At 39.2% G+C, this 22060-nt stretch overlaps 1 protein-coding gene and 1 non-coding gene across 2 annotated transcripts in view; both read left to right on the top strand.

The window, feature by feature from the left end:
• The first annotated feature begins 3945 nt into the window (after window positions 1-3945).
• The window catches only part of GUCY1B1 (guanylate cyclase 1 soluble subunit beta 1), a 43163-nt gene continuing 25048 nt past the window's right edge, over window positions 3946-22060 (top strand). The window contains exons 1-3 of the mRNA XM_030491935.2: window positions 3946-4034; window positions 4362-4435; window positions 21366-21466. Of these exons, the coding sequence (XP_030347795.1) occupies window positions 4032-4034; window positions 4362-4435; window positions 21366-21466 (178 nt within the window). The 5' untranslated portion in view covers window positions 3946-4031. The remainder of the gene's footprint in view (window positions 4035-4361; window positions 4436-21365; window positions 21467-22060) is intronic.
• Window positions 8797-8868, top strand: TRNAG-UCC. Its single transcript has one exon. It is a non-coding gene; the product is annotated as a tRNA-Gly (tRNA).

The raw sequence follows: 22060 nt of genomic DNA, 5'->3' as shown, positions 1-22060 counted from the left end.
AAATAGCGTACAGTAGAAATAATGAATCTTGCTGAAGTGATCTTTAGAGAATTTCTCTGTACCTGAGAAGTATTATTATTATTATTACAATACCAAATGTCAAGTATCAGGCCATTATGATTTGAAACAGATAACTAGAAAATACCCATAATTCAGTTTTATGCCAGTAACGTAACTCTAGTAAGTGAAATCCAGCAATACCATGTAAGGCAGCAATTTTATTCAGGATTACAGGAACAATATAAACTGTAAAAGCAAAGTCCAAAGTAAAAAATGCAACTTATTACAATACTTTGTTTTATAGTGCTTGTGTATTAATGCAAACCATATTAAACTGAATGTAGATGTTCTTGGCCAGCTAGTTGTTTTCCCAAAGTCATTGTCTTGGCGACTGCCCTTTCATACAGCATAAAAGGATCTTATGCTGCTTTTTGTTTTCATGAATCTCACCAAGAATTTCCAGATGAAGTTAGTATCTCAAATCAGGAAAAAACATGTACACCATCATTTAAAAAGTACAGCAGTTGTTTTCTTCCTGTAATCAGTGACTACAACTCTTTTGGCTTTCTGATGGCCAGTGCAGGAAACTCCTCTTGAGAAACATGTTCTGGGAGACACGAAGTGGCGAAGCTGCCTGGTAGGATTTCAGTTACAGAAAACACTTTCTAAAAGGCTCCTTTCCATCCCATACACATCCCAGTTGTGGCTAGTGCCACAGCTACTCTCCCACTCCTGAATGCCAAAAAGTGTCTGAGCAGCAAGGTCATGAGCTGTACCTAGCGTAGAGGGTCCCCGAATGGGAATGAGATTGTGTGCTATAACGAATAAGCTGCAGGCTTTATGGAAGTGCATCAGATTGAGTCCAAATGATTGCATTATGTGCATGATGCATGTAACCTAACAGTACTGATACTGATAGAGTTAGGCCTTGAAAAACATAGCCCATATGTAGTTCATCTTGTTGACTTAGATCCTTTCCTTCAGCTGAAACAAAATCTTGCCTAAGACCTACCAGATAGTCTTGATTCACAGGCATCTGGAATGGAGGCAAGTCCCTCTCAGCAAATCATTTTGTTGAATTCTTTAATTCATCATCTTCCAAACGTTTAAAAGGGGATCCCTGTTTTAGAAAACTAAATCAATTGTCTGCATTAATTCTGCCCATGCTGGTTTCAGTTCACATTTTACAAATCTCACCTGGCATGCTAGAACTTCCACTTGTATTACAATGGTTTAATGGCAAGAACAACCTGCAAAGGCAACCTACGAAGCTTGAAGCAAACCAGAGGAAGAAAGGGAATTTCACAATTGACCTTTGCAGATATCAGCACTTTTTCAAAATGTCACTCAGTAACACAAAGTTGTCAGGATAATTTACTTTCTGAACACTGCACCTAAAAATTATTTTATGTAATCTCTCTAGTATCATATTATGAGTGTGAGGATTTACCCCATATACAGACTAAGCAAGTGGATCCCCTTGAAACTTATGACGAATGGAAATGTTAACACTGATTCTCAATCCAGTCTTCTTGTTTCCTGCCTGGGATGTGCTGTCAGGACTTCCTTGACATTTTGTATCCTCAAAACTGTTTTATAGGTGTGCAAAGAGGAAGACTACACAACATCAGAGGGCAAAACTCCCAGGTGTTGTCTTAGATCTTCCAGTAGTGTAGATTTACTACCACCAGTAGGCACACAAAGATTACAAAGGGCATGTAACTACAACATTTGTATTGTAGGATATGTTTTCCTGTTTTCCCAAAACTTACTTCCTACCAAATCAGAAAAGCAGATGGAGACCTGATATACTTGAATCCTAGTTAACTGGTGACTAGCTGACCCCTTCTCAGCTATAGGGAAACGTAGCCTTTTGTCTGGTTACAGCAGCATGATTTATTGTATCATCTCTGTTGCCAATTTCCTGGAGATTTAAGAGATTCTTAGAGATTTCATCTGTTCAGTTTTTGTTTGGTTTTCTACACAGGTATCTTTAACCACTAGTTTGGTTATTCTTTCCCAAAAATTTTCTTTCCTCCTTTAAAAATTAGCGTACTATTTGTACGGCTTTAATTGGCTATGTTGAAACTTTTGTTCTTGGTCAACCTTTAAAAAATGTTGAATTGGTTTTCCCAGTAGATTAGGAATGTGTGAAACTAAGTAGAATTGATTATTATGCCTATGTGACCCAAAAGCAGGGTTTGACTCTACTGTTCTTGGAGGTGATGTTTGCCAGATTTCTCATGGTTATCCACCCATAATCTGTCTCCTCACTTATTAGCAATTTTAACAGACCTTGACACAGATTTGAAAGTTCACCAAGCAATATATGAGATTTCAAAAGATTTTAAATGCTGTCATTGATTAACTTATTTACATAGAAGTTCCAACACACTCCATCTTCACTTTCTTTTTTTTTTTTCATGAAGTATGTGAACAGTTCGAATTTTAAAATTATTTTGCACTATCTTACTAAGGTCTGAACTTTTGCAATTTTACTTAAATCTAGAACCACCTGGATTAACATCTATGGCTCTACTGACTTGATGTACCAAGGTCTCTGCCCAAGAGCTACTACAGTAGTAGTCCATCAAGTATTCATCCTATACTCCTTCTAGATAATGTCATTATCTCTTGAACATATTTTGATTCTTTTTAAGCAAGAAAAAAACCAAAAACCAGTAGTCTCCACAGTATTTTTATTTCATGCACTGAGGTCAGGTCTTTAGATGGTACAAAGGGCTCTAAACTAAATGGGTTCTTCAAGTGCTGCACTCTCTCTTTTGTTCCATGTATACGATAACATATGGTGACAGTCGGTTGTTCCTGAACTGTCTTAGGCATTTTGTCAGCAATCTTCTGCTCAAAACCTCCTGTTTTAAGGATCATAACTTACTTGGAAGACCCTTTCAGAATCAGTCTGCAGTGGGTTACCGATACAATGCAATGTTTATTCAGTGGCTACTGACAAGGACTCAACAACACAAGCCTCCTTCCCGTCCCCCTCAAATATTACTGACAGCACTTGTTATCATGCTTTTAACTTTAACAGCATTTGAAAAAAAATGAACGCACAGAAACAGGGTGCCTGAAATCATTTTCATAGATTCATAGAATACCAGATTGGAAGGGACCTCAAGGATCATCTGATCTAACTTTTCTAGGCAAATCATGACCTAGACTAGATGGCCCAGCATCCTGTCCAGCCAATCTTTTGCCCCTCAGATTCTTCACTTTTTAGGGGGCATTTATTTCCCTAAAAGCTGAGTGGTTGCACTGGGATACGAACATCTGAGGAAGCATTTCTACTCCTGCAAAAGCAACCGCTGCAAAGGGCACTGACACCAGAGCACATGTTGCCCTACACGTGCCTACCTAACCAGTAGGAACCTGCATTTTGATCAATTTTCTGCGCCAGTGTCAGCCGAGTCCCAACGACTCCGGCTGGAGAAAAGCATCTGGGAAATCCTTTTTGATGCGTAGGAAACTGCAATTTAGATGTTCAAAGGGTTCCCCGCTGAGGCGAGCATCGGGAAAAAATAGCCGAGCGGGATGTGCGTGTTCCCTAGGCCTGTCCCTCCCTCCCTCCCTCCCTCTCTCCCTCTCCCCCTCTCCCACACACTCCAGCCTCAGGCGACAGCAACCGCCGTTATCCCGCCGCCCGCAGCACCTGAGGGCTAATCCCGCCCAGCCGCCAGAGCAGCGGCCCCGCCCGCGCCCCCCGGCCCCGGCCCCGGCCGCGGCAGCGGCGCCCCGGGAGCGGGGCGAGCTCCCCGGTGCCCATTGGCCGCGGCCCTCGCACCCGCCGCTCCCACTGCCACGCGCCCAGCCCCCCGCCGCGCCGCCGCATCTCCCCATCCGAGCCACCCGCAGTCCCGCCTCCGCCTCTGATTGGAGGAGAGCACGGCGGCCGCGCTCGCCATTGGCTCTCGGCGGATGCCATTCGGGGCGGTGGCAGCCGGGGGAGGTTGTGAGGCAGCCGGGACCGGTCTTGTGCTCTGTGGCGGCGGCGGCGGGGTGGCGGCGGCACCATGGTGAGCTCCGCGGGGAGACCGGCGCTGGCGGAGGACGTCTGGTCTGGTGTGGTCTGGTCTGGTCTGGTCTGGTGTGGTCTGGTCTGGCCGATGGGAGGGAAGAGGCTAAATCCGCTTGGGAAGAGGGAACCGTGAGGGGAGCTGGGCCCCAGCGCTTTGTTTTCTGGGAGGAGATGGGGTGGTGGGTGGTGTGGTGTTTTGGGGTGGTTGGTTCCCGTCGGGGTAACCGGCACCGCGGTGGGAGGGATGGGGTGGGATGCTGCGGGCTGTGGCAGGGGCTACCCCGCCCGGTGCCTGACCGTGCCGCCGTCTCGTCCTGCCCCGCAGTACGGCTTCGTCAATCACGCCCTGGAGCTGCTCGTCATCCGCAACTACGGCCCTGCCGTCTGGGAGGACATCAAGTAAGTGTGTGCGTGTGTCTGTGTGCGTGTGCCTGTGTGCGTGTCCCTCCGCCCTGGGCGGGCGGGGCCCGGGTTTGGGGCCGCCCGCGGACGGCGGTACCAGACCGGGTGGCCACGGCGCCGCGGTGCCCCGTTTGCAAGCGATACCGGCAGGTCTATATAAACGTCTGTTGCGTGCCAGCGGACCCCAGGAGGTGGCTCTCACCCATCACAAGACCAGCACGGTTCTTGCTGCGTTTGGTCCCGCTCGGGGCCTTTCTTAACGCCACAAAGACCCGGCTTGTCCCATCGTTACTGCTGTCCAGGAGCCGCAGCGGAGATGGCATTGATGCCTGTGGTTCCTTCGGTTATGCGAAGTGTATGGCAGAAATAACGTGTGGGCAAAACGTCCAAGAAACCATGGAAGCCCTTCCTTGAGTCAGACTACCAGATGAACCACATAGCAGTTACATCTCTTTGCGTTCCTAAAGGAACGGAAATGCAGTGTTTAGCTAGTAAACTCTCATCTAAAATGAGTGTGAACTTTTGGGAATTTGATTAGCTTGAAATTAGAAAAAGTCACTGCTGTATAGAAATATGTATAAGAATGTATGTATAAGAATGATTTTTGGTTTTCTGCTCAGGAATTCTCATATTTCTTGTGTCCTGCCCTTGCTTGTCTGTCAGTATAGCATTTTTCCAAGGAGGTGACTGTCTTTAAACTTTTGATGAATTGTGAGATTGCACACAAAGTTTGAAGTGGGTAGTGCAAACAAAATTCCGATTACCATAAATATAGTAGTATTGATACTTGGGCAAACTACAAGAAATATTTTTTAAAAAGACATAAATGCTTATAGAGTTTTAAGCTTACCTTGTAAGGCATCAGGTAACTACGTACTTAGAAGAAAGGGTTCTATATAATTTCTTGATATCATATGTTTTAGAGGAGAAATAGATTATCCAACTTGGAGAAAGTGATCTTCTTTCAACTGGACACCTTCTTTTATACTCCTCTTTCCAATTTATTTTGGGCCAATTTTACTATGTCAACGTAGCTGTCTTGCCATTGTTCTAATACAATTTTTGGAGTTAAAGGACTGTTCCTGACTCTCAGATTTTTGTGACCATGAGATTTTTTCTCATTAATCCATTTATTAAGAATGTGGTAATCTGACACAGTATCATGAAATTAGAGAATCATAGAAATGTTGGTTGGACAGGACCTCTGGAGGTCATCTGGAGGTTCAGTCTCTGTTACAACCAGGACTGTTACCGGCACTAGATCAGGGCTCAGCTATGATTTTTGTCTAGCTGAGTCTTTAAAATCACCAGAAATGGAGAGTCCACACTTCTGGTTTTGCAGACATTCTGTTCCAGTGATTCCTGTCAGTCCATAAGTTACTCCTTGCAAATGAAGTTCTATGGATTGCATAGATGAGTGTTGAGTGAATGCCACACAGTTTTGTGCTGTAGGTGAAGTGAGCTATATATTTTTCTTACATACCTTGTCTAAACACACTGCTCTATTTTGAATTCTTATGGTTTGATACTGGTTTTATAGGACACATGTAAGTTAAGAGACTTAATAAAAAAATAGCGATACATACATCGTTTCTATGAAAATGATAATAAAATACGTATAAAATATAATAATGTTCACTGTTTCCTGGCATGCCATCACTTACCAAGATGCCTTTCACTGTTATGGTCCACTTTTGTGAACTTACCCACTGAATAGAATTTGTGGTTAAGATTAATCCATCTGAAAAGATACAACATTTCATCTTCTGGTATGAGGTCATGCTGCAGCCTGTCAGAACCTGGTCATAATTCATGAATAGAATTTGTATTTAGGATTAATCCATTTGAGACGATAGAAAGTTTCATCTTCTGATACAAGATGATGCTGCAGCCTGTCAGAACCTAGTCATAATTCCTGATGCATCCTGTCTCTTAAGATTTTACATGCGCCTAATAGATTACTGAAAATAAATAAGTAGTATTCCTTATAGGCTTTAGTTAATATTTCGAAGAAATTTAGTAGAAAGATATGAAATACTTTGCAAAGGTCAGTTGTGGAAATTCGGGAAGCTTCTACATCCTGTTTCTGATTTTCAGCTGAGAAACGTTTCTGTCTTGTAGCAGCCCAACATCTAGGCCCTGCTATTAGCTCACAGAGAAGATGGCTTTCTGGAAGGCAACCTTACCACACCACCATCCAAACAAGAATGGAACATGATCTGCAAGAAAGAGCCAACATATGCAACATCTGCCATAGCTCCTGATGCAAAAGGTGTTTGCAACAGGGTAGTTATTCAGCAGGATTTATCTTAACGAATAGTGTATCCTAGAGTTTAGAAACCAGCAAACAAGCACCTGTATATATATCACTGGAACAAATTATAGTGATGCTTATTTAGGGGATGGTACAGGTTCGAGTGATAGCCACTAAATGCTTGTTGATTTAGGTACTTTTAGGTACTACAGGTTCCTGCAGAGGAGATGTGGAAGAGGTTAGGTGTTTTAGCTTATAGAAGTAAATACAGACTTCTCGCAAAGGCTTTGTTAGAAGTGTAAATGATGTAGACAACAATGGGAAGATACAGACTAGTGCTGTGGTATGCTGGGTTGAATCGCTGAATCGCTGATGATTGAAATGGAGGAGTAATTGCTGAAGTCAGCAATCCTTGGCTGTGTCATGGCTGTTTTTAAAAAATGAGAGGAACTTAGCACTGCTAGTATGGTTGAACTTGCAGCATTTGCAACAATTTAAGCATTTCTGTGAAGCAGAAAGGCCTCTGGGTAGTTTGGTACAAAATTTGACATATAAGCTTTATTTTTTCTGTTGAGCTAATCACATGCTGCTATTTTGTTCTCCCTGAAGTCACTGCAGAAGCTGTGAATCAGCATTGCAGAGTGGTGGGTTGTGATTGCTGAGGGATTCTCAAATGCCAGTGGGTGAATTTGTACTTAATATTGATAGAAGTGAAAAGAAAACATAGAACTGAATAAACTGAAGTAATGCAAGTAAGTCATTCTTCAAAAAAGTATATTCAGAAAAGTTAAATACAGAATTTAAAGGGTATGCTCCATCTGAAGCATGAAAACTTTTGTCTCCTGTGGCTTCTTCAGTCAAAAGCGACATTGAATGAAGTTCTCAAATATAGAATTTGGGAGACCAAATAGTTGAATTGGATGCTCTTGGGAGAGATGTTTTCATTGACATGACTTAGTATTAACTGAGTCAGAATGATGATTTCAAGTCTCTGTTTCTGCTGTTTCATTCATTTTTCAATGTTCTTGTCAAACAATCTATCTAAAAAACATACATATTGATTCTGTTTTTAAATGTCTCAGAGTGGAATTCTTGGGAAAGTTAGACTCCATGGTTTTTTAACCCACCTTTAAAACAGAGCATAACTAAACAACAGACTTTTTTCTTTTTTTTTTTGGCAATTGTGCATTTGTACATTAGGCAATCTTTACATTGAGGTACTAAGCTTATGGAAAAATTATAGTATATACTCTGAAATTTTACTGACTATCAGTTTTGTCAGCTCAATGGAAATACTGCTTGGTTTTCCTAAAGAACTAGAACTAAAAATCTTTAAACCCCAAACAATTTAAAGCCATCTGTTTCAGAACCAACATTGTTGATCCCAAATAGGATGAACTCAAAACAAGATGAAGAAAGCCAGTATATGAGCGATGAGAGGTGATCTTCATTTATGGAACCTTTATTCCTTTTCTCAACTGCAAAGTCTCATAAATTAATTTCTCCTTAAGTTTTTCTTTGGCTGCCACTCATAGAACTGAGAATTTGGGCTTGTGGATGGTTTTTTCATGATGAAGCCCTAGAAGGATTAGAGGGATTTAGCAAAGCTGGATGAGAGGGGAAGTGAGAGCCTCTTGGAAAGAGTCCTTCTGCAGTTGCTGAATTCTGCAGTAGCAGATTTTTCTTACTGGGAAGTGAAGATGATCCAGCATCATAATTTCTTTTCCTTACTGGCAGTTTTAAGCTGCATATACACTTCTCACTGTAGTTCACTCCTTAAGTCTTTGGAAGGGGGCAGTTAGGACCTGGAATACATGGAAACATGCTTCTTTGATCAGCATTCTACTAGTTCTGCAAAGAGTTATTAGTAAATAAACTTTTAATTAGAGCTGTTAATCACATTTTCGCTAAGAAGACACTTTTGATTTGTCCCTTCCCTACTTAAGAGAAAAGCTCTCTCAAATTGTCATTTCAGGGCTATTTCAGATTGTGTGGCCACAATTTCAATAGCTTGAAAAGATGGTGCTCAAGATTCTTTTGGCATTAGTTATCTTCAGTTCCTCTGCAGCCAACATAAATGCTAGCCAACATAAATAAAACATCTGCGTTGGTGGTATAGTGGTGAGCATAGCTGCCTTCCAAGCAGTTGACCCGGGTTCGATTCCCGGCCAACGCACCAATACTGTTCTGGGTTCAGCGGTGACAGTTATTTTTCTCCTTCTTAGTAGCTATACAGTGCTGTGTTTCAGTTTGAGAACAGTTCTGTTAACACACCAATGTTTTGGTTGCTGCTAACTAATGCTTAACTAATCAAGGACTTTTCAGTCTCTCATGCTCTGCCAGTGAGGCACAGGAAGCTGGGAAGAAGCAGAGACAGGACACCTGACCCAAACTAACCAAAGGGGTATTCCATACTGCAGCATGTCATGCCCAGTATATAAACTGGGGGGAGTCACCCGGAAGGCCAGATCGCTGCTCGGGTTGGGCTGGGTATCGGTCGGCGGGTGGTGAGCAATTGCATCCTCTCCCCTTATTATTTCCCTTATCATTATTAGTATTAGTAGTAGTTTTATATTATACTTTAGTAATTAAACTGTTCTTATAGAGATAAGAACAGTTTAATTACTAAAGTATAATATAAAACTTGTGGGGTTTACATTCTTTCGATGCTCTTCCCCATCCCGCCCACAGCTAGAGGGGGAGATAAAAGGGGGACACGAGTGAGCGGCTGTGTGCTTCTGAGTTACTGGCTGGGCTTGAATCACGACACTAGCATAAACTAAAAATTGTCAGGCCTAACCATTCTCACATACATGCAGTTGTGTGCTCATGTCTGATCGAAGCCAGGTTTGTACTGCTGGGTGATATGGTAGTGTGTGAACGTGACAGTAAGTAGTATGCATGGAATTACTGTCTATGTGCCTGCCCAAAACAAAACAGAGATTACTGACATTAAAAAAAGCAACCAACCAACCAACCAAAAAAAAAATAAAAATCCAAGGCTTATGAAGTTCTGTCTTCTCTGATATTTAAACACGTGCGGTTATGTATTTTTAAAAGGGGCTTCTATTATGATAAAATCTGAGTTCTTCTGCAACAGGTGTCACATCTGGCTGAGCTGAACAGCCAATACATATGAAATTCTGAGCACTCCATTCAGCATCTATAAAGTTTTAGTTGTTTAATAAGAATTAACAGGGATGTCTTCCTGAAACAGCTCCAGGACAGTATGTGGGAACTAGAGCAGTGCTGTCAGCAGGGAATATGTACATAGTCATTTATCTTGTGTTTCCCAACAGTATCCCTCTGTATTTGATTAAATGAGTATAGGGTTTGCTTACAGGCTCCTAAATCTGAATTTAGGCCAGATTAGATGCTCAACTGTGACACTTTCAAATATATTGCCAAGAAAAGGAATAAGAACTCAAATATCTTCTTAAGAAATCATAGAATCATAGAATCATAGAATCGTAAGGGTTGGAAAGGACCTTAAGATCATCTAGTTCCAACCCCCCTGCCATGGGCAGGGACACCTTGCCCTAAACCACGTGGTTCAAGGCTGTAGAATAAATTAGTATTTTTTCCACAAAGGTACATGAAAGATCTGGTTTTGAGAAATCAAACGGCACAACCAGTCAGCTGCTGTCTCCACAAATGCACACGTAGCCTGATGAGCATGGAAAAACTAGAACTGAAGTTGACAACTCAGTGTTTGCAAAAAGTAACTACCTAAAGGTCAAACCACTTTCTAATTTATTCTAGAAAATAATCTCTGTGTTGAAATTTGCACAGTAGCAAAACAAGCATTTTCTGCCCCAAGAGCTATGAGTCCTTTGCTGGCTGTACCTTAGTGTGGGATGCAAAAAGCAAGTAATGGTCTTATTTTCTTGGTGCTCAATGCTTAATGTAGAATTAAGGCATCATCCTGCCTTTGCCCTTTTTTGTCCTCCTTTTGTGGGTTAGGCTGGTGTGTGCTGTCTACACATGCTCGTAAATGCCAAGACTCCAGGTCTGGGTAGCCTGCCTGTGTAGCACAAACTTTACACGGACCTGGTGGTCTGGAAGTGCGCACAAAGAAAGAGCAAAAGTTAATCACTTGTCCTGTGAGAAAGGAAATTTTTGTTATTCTCCCCCAGACTTCACACCTTATCACCTACCAAGGCTCCAGGCTAGTTTACTTTACAGAATTTGTTTTCTGTAACTGTCCTGTTATGGTTAAAACAGTGGAAGTCTGAGGGTTGAGAAATTATCCTTGTGCAATATAAGTGGAATGTGTCTCTTCTCAGTTCCAAATTGGGTTCAACTGAAGTGGTAGAAAACTGTAGAATTAGAGGGAGTGAGATAAACTGCAGAGCTACCAATTGCCTGTAGAAAACTGAACAGGCACAGAAACTTACGCATCATATAGGTAAAAGTTAACAAGGTCAGACTTAGGTACCCACTGTGGCTTTTGCAGTAAAATGTAAGTGATTTAAGAATACATATTTATTGGGTAAATTTTAAAAGGCATTTAGGTACATTAGCAGTTAGGTGCATTAGTGTTGTTGCAGGTTGGCTAGTTAAGTTAGGAGAGGTAGATGCTTTTATTCATTTATGCATCTAAAAATGTCCTCCACTGACTTTCACTAGAATTTAGATATTTATAAGCTCATTGACCGATTGTGATATCCTCGTAAATTTTATTTGCAGTTATATTCCAAAATAGTAAATAATATAAAAGATTATAATAGAACATCTACTAAACTCTGTCTTTAAGCGTATATATTACAGGTGTTTTTTGCAGGGGACAGAATTGGATCTTTTTTTAAACTCTCATTGTTTTCTTGGAATTTTTCGCAGAGCAAAACCTGCCATTTTTATGCATATTAAACAAAGTAAATAATAAAAAACCTTTTGTAGCTGCAGAATAATGGCACTAGCTTGACTTACTGTGTCCGTATACAGAGTTCAGAATGTCACCTTGTCAAAGATGTTTTTTTCCTGCTTACTAATATGCAAAACACAATTTACATTTGTTGACAGATCCTGTAAAAATCAAGGTCTTGGCCTGTTACTGTTGCTTAGCACAATGTTTAGATGTAATGACTATTCATATTATAGGATAGTTGAACTTTTCAGAAACCTAGAAAAATGTGCACAGAAGCTGTAATGAAAGGCTCTTGTTACAAGTTGCATCGGTAAGCTCTTAAGAGGTGTTGGAATTCAGATAGCTTGTTGGTCTGATGTTGGTGGCTTGTAAAGTCCATGTAAATGGTGTTTTGAGCATAAAAAGTGTGAAGTACCTTGAAAAAACAGGTCCTCCTATCTCAAACTGGGCACCCAACATTAATAAAACTTTCTGTCTGTAGTAGTCTTGTACATTTAAAATGAAAATGGTATAATTGGCCTCACGAACTTGTTGGAGAGCTAGTTAACACTTGTGTGTGCAAATAGTATAGGGATCAATTCCACAGGCAGGCTTGCTAGGAATAATTCTCTCTTCAGAGCTATGCTGTAAATCAAGCCTGATGTTACATATCAATGAATGGGATAACACAAAATACGGAAGAGTTGTGCACCAACTGATTAGGATCTGTCTCAGTACTGAAACAGCCAATAGCCTGGAGGAAAAGGGACAGGTTTGGTGGACACCTGGGTGTGATTGATAGGTTGTGTCATGCAGGCTTAGGGAAAGGCAGGGAAATGTGGCTTGGATCAAACTTTACTAATGTTGCTGCAACTGGTACCTCAGTGCATCTCTCCTGGTTTCATGAAACAACAACAAAAAAAGTTCATCATCAAATGCTTATGGCTCCTTATAAGACACTTGTTTTATTTCTTCACAATCATTCTGGAAAACGCCATGTTCTTTAAGTTTCCAGCTGACCGTAGTTTTTATATATAGGGCAACCCTTTAAAAAGCATGTAAAACAGTACCATAGCCTATACCAATCTGTCTACAGTGTTAACAGCATCATTTCTGCTAGGAGAGAATATCAGCTGAGAATGTACATTTTTTTGAGAAACTGTATATGTATATGTAGATACATATGTATATAAATATATATGTGTATGTATATATGTGTGTGTGCATATTATGTCTACATAACCACAGTGTGACCTGGGCAATAAAAATGCAAACTAAGCAGGAGAAAAGAATCAAAAATCTGTGCAAAATAGGAGGTATGGCATTTCAGTTAGTTATTGTGGGTACTTGAAGTGAGTGAAAAGCCTTCCAGTTACTTGTGATATTTCTCAACAAGGGCTGATTTGCAAGAGAACCTTGGTGTCAAACTCCTTTTAAACATCAAAACATAGGTTTGGGTGTGCCTAGGACTTCCAATTGTTTTTGATCCTATTAATGCCTTTGGGATTTCTCCCGTTAAATTGCTGTCTTTCCTATTCCTTTTTTTATGTACTTCTCTTCCTAGGAACTGTAGAAGAAGTCCAGATGGGTAACAAGTGAGTTACGGATTTTACCAGATAGACATGTGTAGCTGTATATTGCAGTGGTGGTAATAAGTCCCATGTGCATCATCTCTCCTGCATTGTTGAACTGCTGTTGAACTTGCTCAGTATTTCCCTTTCCTAGCCCACAATTAATTTATTGTAAAGAATGCTTGCTTTACAGTTGCCTAAAGTTACTGATTCTTTTATGCTCAAAAACACTGCAAACATACTGTGTTAATTATCTTGATTGTCTTCTCACCATGAACACTGATGAAAAAATAGACTATTCACTAGAGCTTTAGACTGGAAGCCCATTCTTATTTTAGCTCATCTAGGACTCAGTTATAATGAATTGCAGTGGTGTGTGAAAAAACATGGAAATTAATTTTTCACTGCCTCCTTAGTAGCATGTGGGTTTACCCATTGCTGAAGATGGAGTAATATGTTCAATCAATCTCATAACAATAAAGATTGCTTATAAACAGATGCCAAAAAGGGACTTTGGAAAACAAACAGTAGTGAAAGGACAATTCAAGATTAATTTTTTTAATCCATATACCTCTTAACATTAATGAGTGTTTATCAAGAAAGTGGTGGTAAGTAGGAACATTTACTGTTGTTTATGTTTCTAGGTCCTTATTTCATACTGTTCCAAAGTTCTAAGCAGTATATTTTAAGTTTTCTTAAAACTGATGCTGAATAGATGATTCTTCATGGGTCTGGAGATTAATATTCACAAGATTCATAGGGTCAGGACACTACACTTCCTGCCCCTTCAGTTCCTCTCAGTGGAAGGACCTGCTTGGAGGTCAGGAGTTTAGTGTGGATGCCAAATTCTTTAATTCATCTGGGAAAGACTTGTCTAAAAGGAAATAGTGGCATGTTGTGGAGCATGGTGTGAATGTTCTTGTAGCATCTCTCAGGTACTCTGCAGTTTTCCCAGAATTGGGACGTGCTTTTAGACCTGTCAGGATAGTAGGTGTTATAAACATATCACTCATATAAATGAAATGCTTAAAAGAGTATTTTGTAAATATCATTCCTTTGAAAAGGAAGCAAAATAATACTAGCTTTATATTTTCGGTATTTGGAATAGTAGCAAGAAGCTTCTACATTTGTTGACTGTATCTTTTAGGATTATCTTGTTTTGAAAACCTACATTAAACACTTTCATATCCAGCCTGTAAAACTGGGAAATAGCTCAGAACTCTGAAGTCTATAAATACACCTATTTACTTTACCCAGAACATAATTTTCCTGGACAGATTCCCATTTTTATTTAATCTTGTAACTTAATATAATTTATGTTTTTCCCAGCTGGGTGTTTTAAAATATCTCTGGACCATCTACAACATGTACACGTCTATTTTCTTTTTTTACTTTTGGGAGGAGTGAGAAGAATAGTTCAATATTTTTAATAATTTTTAACAAAGCATCTTTATGAAATACATGAAAAAAAGATGAGAATCATTTTGAAAACACAAACCATCTGTGAAATAATAGAATGAGCAGTGAGTTTGCTATTTTAGTATAAAAGAGATGCAAAGATGATGATTCTGATTTCACTGATACCATCTTCAGTTCTGAACCACGTAATTCTGTTTAATAGTGTTACTCTTGGAACGGAATTAAACTTGACGTGCTCCTATCAGTGAGATCAGAACCATGCTGGGTTTCTAAGTGCAGTAGTGTTATTTTGTCATTAAGATTGTTTTGACTGGTCTCTTCAATTTAATGACCACTTTTTCCATCCTTGGTACACCAAGAATAGTTAAAAATAGTTAAGCACAATGGTGGCAGAAGTCCCAACAGAAACAATACCTATCAGGGAAGAAGTCCTAGAGGTGGTCTTGGAACTAGCTGGTGGTGCGGTGTGTTCAGGGTGACACACCCAGGGCATGCGCTTCAGACTGGAGTTTTCATAGGAGCAGATCCAGTTGTGCTTTTGGGGCAGAGATGATCTTTTAAAGTGACACCAACAGCTTCTAAATAATAATGTTGTTACATCACAGAGAAGCCTGCGCATCTTCAGGATAAAGTAACTGTTCCGTGCAGTCTTGTAAAATCTTTTTTATTTTTTTCTGCCTGTTTGTATCCTTTACATTTTCTCAATATTTACTGAATGCAAAGCTCTGTAATGGGAAGATTTCTTTTTCTGTAAGATTGTTTGTTTTAATTCCAGCTTTATGACTGACTACAGAGACAGGATAGCAAGTGCTACTTCACAGGAATAAAAAAGTTCTGACAGCAGCAACCTTCATCTTGACTATGATTTATTCAAATTTGCTTTGAATGCTACAATCCAACTGCAAAACTACATTAAAAACCACGTTGTACACAATGGGCTGCATAACTAAGACCAACCTGATGTGGCATCTTGTCCAACCGTGTTGTCTGTAAAATCTCTAAAGATGAAAAAAAAGAATCCTTACTGCATCAAAATAGAGAAAATACTTTATGTAAAATAAAAATATGTGCAATCTGTGGTTTAAAAATCTGCACTATTAACATTACCTTTAAACATTAGTAGTGTGTTTTCAAATAGTAAACTAGTTTCACGATTTTTGAAAGTTTTTCAAAGGGCCCATTGTACATGTGTAGTATCGCCTTTTATACTATTCTGTGCTGTTAGACCAACGCAGTTTGGGAGGTGTTAGCATGACTGATGAAGGAAAGGCTGCTTTAAGACTTGATCCTGCTTTGACCTACTGAGTAGGAATTTTTCCATTGATTTCAAGGTCAAACTTGTACATGAAAAATGGCCTCTATATAGCTGTGTTATTTTCCATGGTGCAATGGTTAAGGTTCTTTTTTCCCCAAGTAAACTTCCTCACGTTAACCTGGATAATATAAACATTCTGGAGGAAGACAAAGGGCATTTTAGGAAAGTCTGGGCTGGAATATTTGTTTCCCACAATTCAAATAGCTCTGTGTAATCATTCAGAATTAGTCTAGAGTAAATAAAAAGGGCTGCCAGACCATAGCAGTTAGGACAGGACTAACATAGGATGTAAGTTTTGAACCATGAAATATCACATCCATGTGTTGATAACAGGAGTCAGTTTGGGCAAGAGTGTTAAGTTCATCGATTTTTTAGAAGAAAAGCGCATCCTTCTTTTGTCTCTAGAAATGTAAATGAGACATTAATTGTAAATTCTGTTCAATTTGACTTAGGAGTTACTTTGAAAGAAAGGCCATATAGAAGTTAAAAGTTTGCTACTGTAGTGCTGCTACTTCACTAAAGAATTAACCAGGGCTTGGGAATTTGCCAGAGCTTGTTGCTTTTGGCTCATTTCCAGTCAAGCCTTTAAGAAAGCCACCAACATGTTATTGCTGTTAATGCCTTTATGATCAAACACTGCGGTCTGCAGAAAACATTAGAGCAATGCTAATGTATTCCCATAATTTTATCTGGTCAAAAACTGGAATTGCAGCAAAACATTTCAGGCAAAATGCCACAGTTTTTCATAAAACTAAGGATTATGAAGTTTTCTGTGAAATATGGTCAGCCAAATGTAAATTCTCTGCATCTAAGGGTGCTGTGTAATATTGCAGTTCTAATCCCAGCTCATGAACCATCTGTCAGCCAGGAGAGGGAAGCAATTTGGGTGAGAACAGTTGTAGTTTTCTGGTCTTTTAAAGCTCACATTCTCAGGTCTGTAGCCGTACCTTGTTCCACAAAGGCAGGTTTGTTTTCATACGTGGTACTCATGGATTACGGAGGTAAAAACACCTATGTTCCACTGGAGGAATTGATGTTGATGGACAGCCAACCACAGCAGCTCTGCAAATGTGACAATGCATGCTCACTTTTAGTATTAGTTATAACAGTTTCCACAACACATACATTTCTTCATATTACCCTTGTTGTAGAACTAGTTCCTTAGTGTAAATGCAGGAAGCTTTGATACATCAGGTGTCAGTTTTGTAGACTTGCTGAAGGACATGGGCCTCTAAAAATAGGAGTTTTCACATTGCATTGACCATTTTGAATGAGCTTACAGCAGCATTTCCCCATCACATGCAGTCTTAAAGCTAATAAAATACTTCAGAGAGGAAAACTTTCAGAAGTTCTCACTGCTGTCAGATTACAGAGAGAGGCAGAAAGGCCTCAGAAACCTCAGACCCAGCTCACTGGAGACAGGGCAAGTCAGTTGACTTCAGTGAACCTCTGATTCTGTCCTGAGCCACTCCATCTGGCTACACGTTGTTCTGTACGCACAGCAACTTCTGTGACAAGGCGATGAAGCAGACAGGGGAATCCATCCAACAGAAAAATAACCCAGGAAAATAAATATCTAACTGAATTACATTTCAGCTCAACATCTAGCTAAGTGATTGGGATGTAGCAGCACAGGAGGGTTTAGAGGTATGGAGAAGGAATTGTCCTGGAAAGGAAGAAAAAATGTAATAATTTTCAAGCACAGGCTTTAAAAAGGCAGTTTATCTTTTGGCACGGATTTAGATCAGACATTGTCATGGGATTTACCATCTTTGTAGGACAAAAAGAGATTTTTGCCCACATGGTTGTGAGTGAGGAGCATAATCCCCTGCAGGAGTAAATATTTAATCTGACAAATTTTCTAGAAAAAAAATCACAAAACGAATTAGCTTTTGTTGGATTACATTTTTTTTTTTAATATATTTTTCTCTGTCTTTTTAAAATAAAAATAACTAGAAAGCGGGATATTTTTGTTGTTGTTTTGAAGTATTAGCCTGCAGTACAAGCACCGGGTCCTTTTCCTGTACTGCAGGAATGCCTAGCAAGGCTCCTGATACTGGGGGATAGCAAAGCCTTAGAGCAGTGAGTTTCACTCCAGAAGATTATATCCAAGGAATGCAGATGTGATTGCTGATTGAACTATTTTTTGTTTAACTTTATCAGTAAAGTTGTTTTACTGGGAAATACAGCATTAAGGCTGCAGAGAAGATGTCTGCTGTGTGATCGAAAGGATCTAGAGAAAACTGAAGAAAACCAAAATAGCTAAAATAATCTAAGTGGAATAGGCTTGAAATAACCACTGATTGTTTTAAAAAGTGGTGTATCTGAAAAACTGCAGGCATTGAAGAAAAGCTTTGAGAAAATAAACTAAAATCAAGACAAGAAAAAGGAAGCATGGCTTGGCACAGAGAAGGAAACAGGAAAAATTCCACTCAATGTAATTGGAAAGAAATGTAAGAAGTTTTGAAGGAGATACCAGTGTCATAAAACCGGGTCAGTTTTTAAGAGAGAAAATTCTCACACACAAAAACTATGTCTACTGGATTGGTCAAGTATGCATTATTTTCGAGGATGTTCATTGCTTTTCCAGATGTGTGTGTTATCCTTTGTGGTTTGGCTGAGATCAGAGAGACTGAAAGAAAGCACAGTATGTATCAGAGATGTGGGAAAGTTTGTTCGCTCTTGCAAACTTCCCTCCAAACTGTATCTGACTTCTAGTTACATAGCATATTATGAGAATCAAAGAATTGAGATGGTTTTCTTCTCATATTAATTTCAATTCAGTTCTAAGGAAATGTAAACTCTACCTTCTTGTCCCTCACTGATCTCGTATACTTCAAGACAGTGTTTCCCACTAATAACTCCAGCTCTCCTCTTACTTAGGAAGAAGGAATATGTGGCATGGGAGCTGTTTTCAAGAATCAGTGAGACTTGGTATCCTGCAGGGTGATCTAAAGTTTTCAGAGAATGGCTTGGGAAGAGGACCGGCAGTACTATTGTGGAGTGTGAAAATACTTTGGAGTATGAAAATAAACACCCCCATTAAGTTTATTAATGTTTTTCATGCCATTGACTAGAGAATGATGTTCCGTTTATGTAGAACTATGTAGTCTCACCTTGCTCTATTACTTTAGGAAAATTGTTTAGCTTGTTTTTAGTTCATGCCCATTCATAGAGTGAGTATAAGAATGTATTTCAAGTAGCAGTTACAAGACTTCATTAATTTGTTAAAAAAAAGTAGATATGTATTTTAAATGTAAAAACAATGTAGTATAATTTTTGGTCAGCAGTAAGAATATGATGAGCAAGATTAAAGGAAAATGAAGAGGAAAAGGAAAATAGTGAGTTCCAGACTTCCATTGACAAGTGAACAGATATTAAAGACTGATGATTACTAACTAGAGAGTTAAATGACAAGGAATTTCATTTAGGTCAATAGAATACTACTATATGGGATTGGATTCAGGCCTTATCAGCAGTATCATTTGCTGTCTAGCAGTTTAAAGATGAACAAGAGTACTTAATTCTCAGACCCCTCTCCCCTTTGAGTAACACAGAAGATGTTTTTGTGTGTATTGCTGGATAACTCTACTACAGCTGTAAATGCTTGAATGGTGTGCAGGCATTATTATTTTGTATTTTATTTTAAAAATAAGTTATGCCTGCTCTAGAAAATTAGAATCTGAGTTTCAGTCAGAGACTTTTGTTTTGTTTGATGGTTGCCCATGTTATGACTACAAAGATTTTAATGTAAAAGGAGATGTAGGATTTTACATAGTAGATTTAGAATGTACTTTTTTATAGGTTTGTAATTCCTCTGATGACGGTTAGAAATTTAGAGCAGTTAGAAATGTTGGCTCTTAAACTGTATGTTTGAGCATTATATCAAGGAGCATTTCTGGTACTAGTAAATATTGGTTTTACTCATGGATCTCTTTCATTTGTACTTTAGAAAAATAATTATTCCAGTTCTGAGTTGATGAATGTCTTGATTTGCATGACATGTGCTTAGTTTTTTTATAAAAACTACCTCATTGTCTGCCTTTTGATAATTTTTCTTATTCTAAGGTTTTTTCTGAAGAATAGCTCCCTTTACTGTTCGTTGTTTTGGTGTGACATAAGGACGTATGATTCAGTCATTCTCTTCTAGGCTTTCTTACCTCTTTGCCTTTCTTTTGTCTTTCTGAAGTGTTCTGCAGCATAAAGCTGCTTTAGATGAAAGGGTATCTTTTCTTTTTGATGAGGTTGCTCTTACCTTCCACCTGAAAAGCCACTATTGGTGCAATGATCATATTAGTTTTACTCAGCCAAAATACATGCTAAGTGCATAAATAAGAGCATGAGTACCTACAAATGTCTCCTGTTTTGTCACTATTCTGCAAAGAACATTGTCTCTATAGAGAATCATTGTAGGTGAGACCACAGAAGGTGAAGAACTATTATAAAAAATATACTGAGAAAGGAGGCTGTGCTCCTTTGTCAGATGAGGGCTTCAACAAACAGAGCATGGCTTCATCGCAGACCACAGTGTGCCCACCTGCATGTCACATTTCGCTGCTGAAGGAGAATGCAACGGGATGAGGAGCAAATACAGAATATGGCTTGCACTTGCAACAGGGCAGAGTTGGGGCCAATGTCCATTGGCATGTTCTGTGCATGGGCATAGGACAGCCGCGTCCTGGCGTCTTGCCTGTGCATGAAAGTGTCTTTGTCCGCCTCCTGAGAGCTGGGACTCAGCCATCACTGCAGCACCAGAGGCCTGGTTCCTCTGTTAATCCCATGGGGTAAAACAGGGAGGAAGGCACTTGTGGACTCTCCCTAGTAAGTCACTTTTTTCAAATGCAAGGCATGGAAGGCACAACAGTTAATTTCCTAGGGATAGCAACTTGTTTACCTCAGGCAAAAGAAAAAGGAAAAAAAAAGCTTACAAAGTTGCCTCTTGGGCAAGCTGCTGACTTAGTGTTCAAGCTGAAAGGAATAAGAAATGATCCTGAAAAATGAAGGTGTCATTTCAGTTTTTTACTTAGCAGCAGTAGTAAGTGTGCATGTGATATATGCATGAGTCTTGTCTTAAACCTGGGGTTGAGAGTTGTTTCCTTTATTGAAGAAATGTATATTTTTATTATACTTTTAGTTATGAAAGTAGCGTGCAATGCAAGAACAAGCCCTTACAAAATCCTAGCATGTTTTTTTTTTTTTCCTATCGAGCGTGTGCAAAATTCTGGAAAAAAAAGAAAAAAGGTATTTGATTAGGTACTTCCATCTTAGTTTTAGATTCTTCTTTGAAGATACGTGCAAATCATTAAAAACATTCCATGTCTTTTGTAAATAAAGTGTACCTTAATGACTCTGAGATATGGAACAGATTTCTTTCTCATTTTCGATCTTAAGTAACTTCTTAAAGGTAGAACCTACAAACTTACTTCTTTAAAAGGCTAGTTAGTACCAAACAATATATAATTGATTTATCAATATGGTGCTTCTGCCTCAGCCAAAAAGATTTTATGCTATTTTCTTTTTAGGAAGGAGGCACAGCTGGATGAAGAAGGACAGTTTCTGGTCAGAATCATTTATGATGATTCCAAAACCTATGATCTGGTTGCAGCTGCAAGCAAGGTCCTTAGTAAGTAATAAGGATATCTTCTTTGCCCGTTTATCACCAAAGAAAAAAGATAAACCCTCCTCCCTCCCCCCCCCAAGAAAAATCAATGTAACAGAGAGAAACAAGATTTAGCACAGAGGAAATGAAAACAGGATAGTGGTCAAAGAGGTTTTTTTTTTTAAATCTCAGAAGAAAGGAGTTTATTTATTCTATTTAAGATATTTTTATTCCTTTTATTCCTTAAATCAATTTTTATTACTTCCAAAGTATTCCAAGTCATAGGAACACCTTAAATGGTAGTAATATACCTCATCCACAGAGCATGGTCAGTGTTACAAGCAGTTAGTAGTAGTGAGCACTACTAACAACTGAGTTCGATTTCTTACCTGAATCAAAATCTAAAATGAAAATCAAAATCAAAATGCACAATGCAGCAAATTCATAATGGTAATTGATCAATTCTAATGAAATTCCTGTATTTAATACTAATTATGTGCCATGTGGACCCTGAATCTTGTTTTTCTCATATTCTTGATCTGGGATCTGGGTAGAGTTTAGGTACTGTCTTTCTTGTTTATGAATATGAAACTGAAGGGGTAAGCAAAGTGCATGAAA

This window comes from Strigops habroptila, chromosome 7 (assembly GCF_004027225.2).
Source record: "Strigops habroptila isolate Jane chromosome 7, bStrHab1.2.pri, whole genome shotgun sequence".
NCBI lineage: Eukaryota > Metazoa > Chordata > Aves > Psittaciformes > Psittacidae > Strigops > Strigops habroptila.
This window is presented reverse-complemented; position numbering and strand designations above follow the sequence as displayed.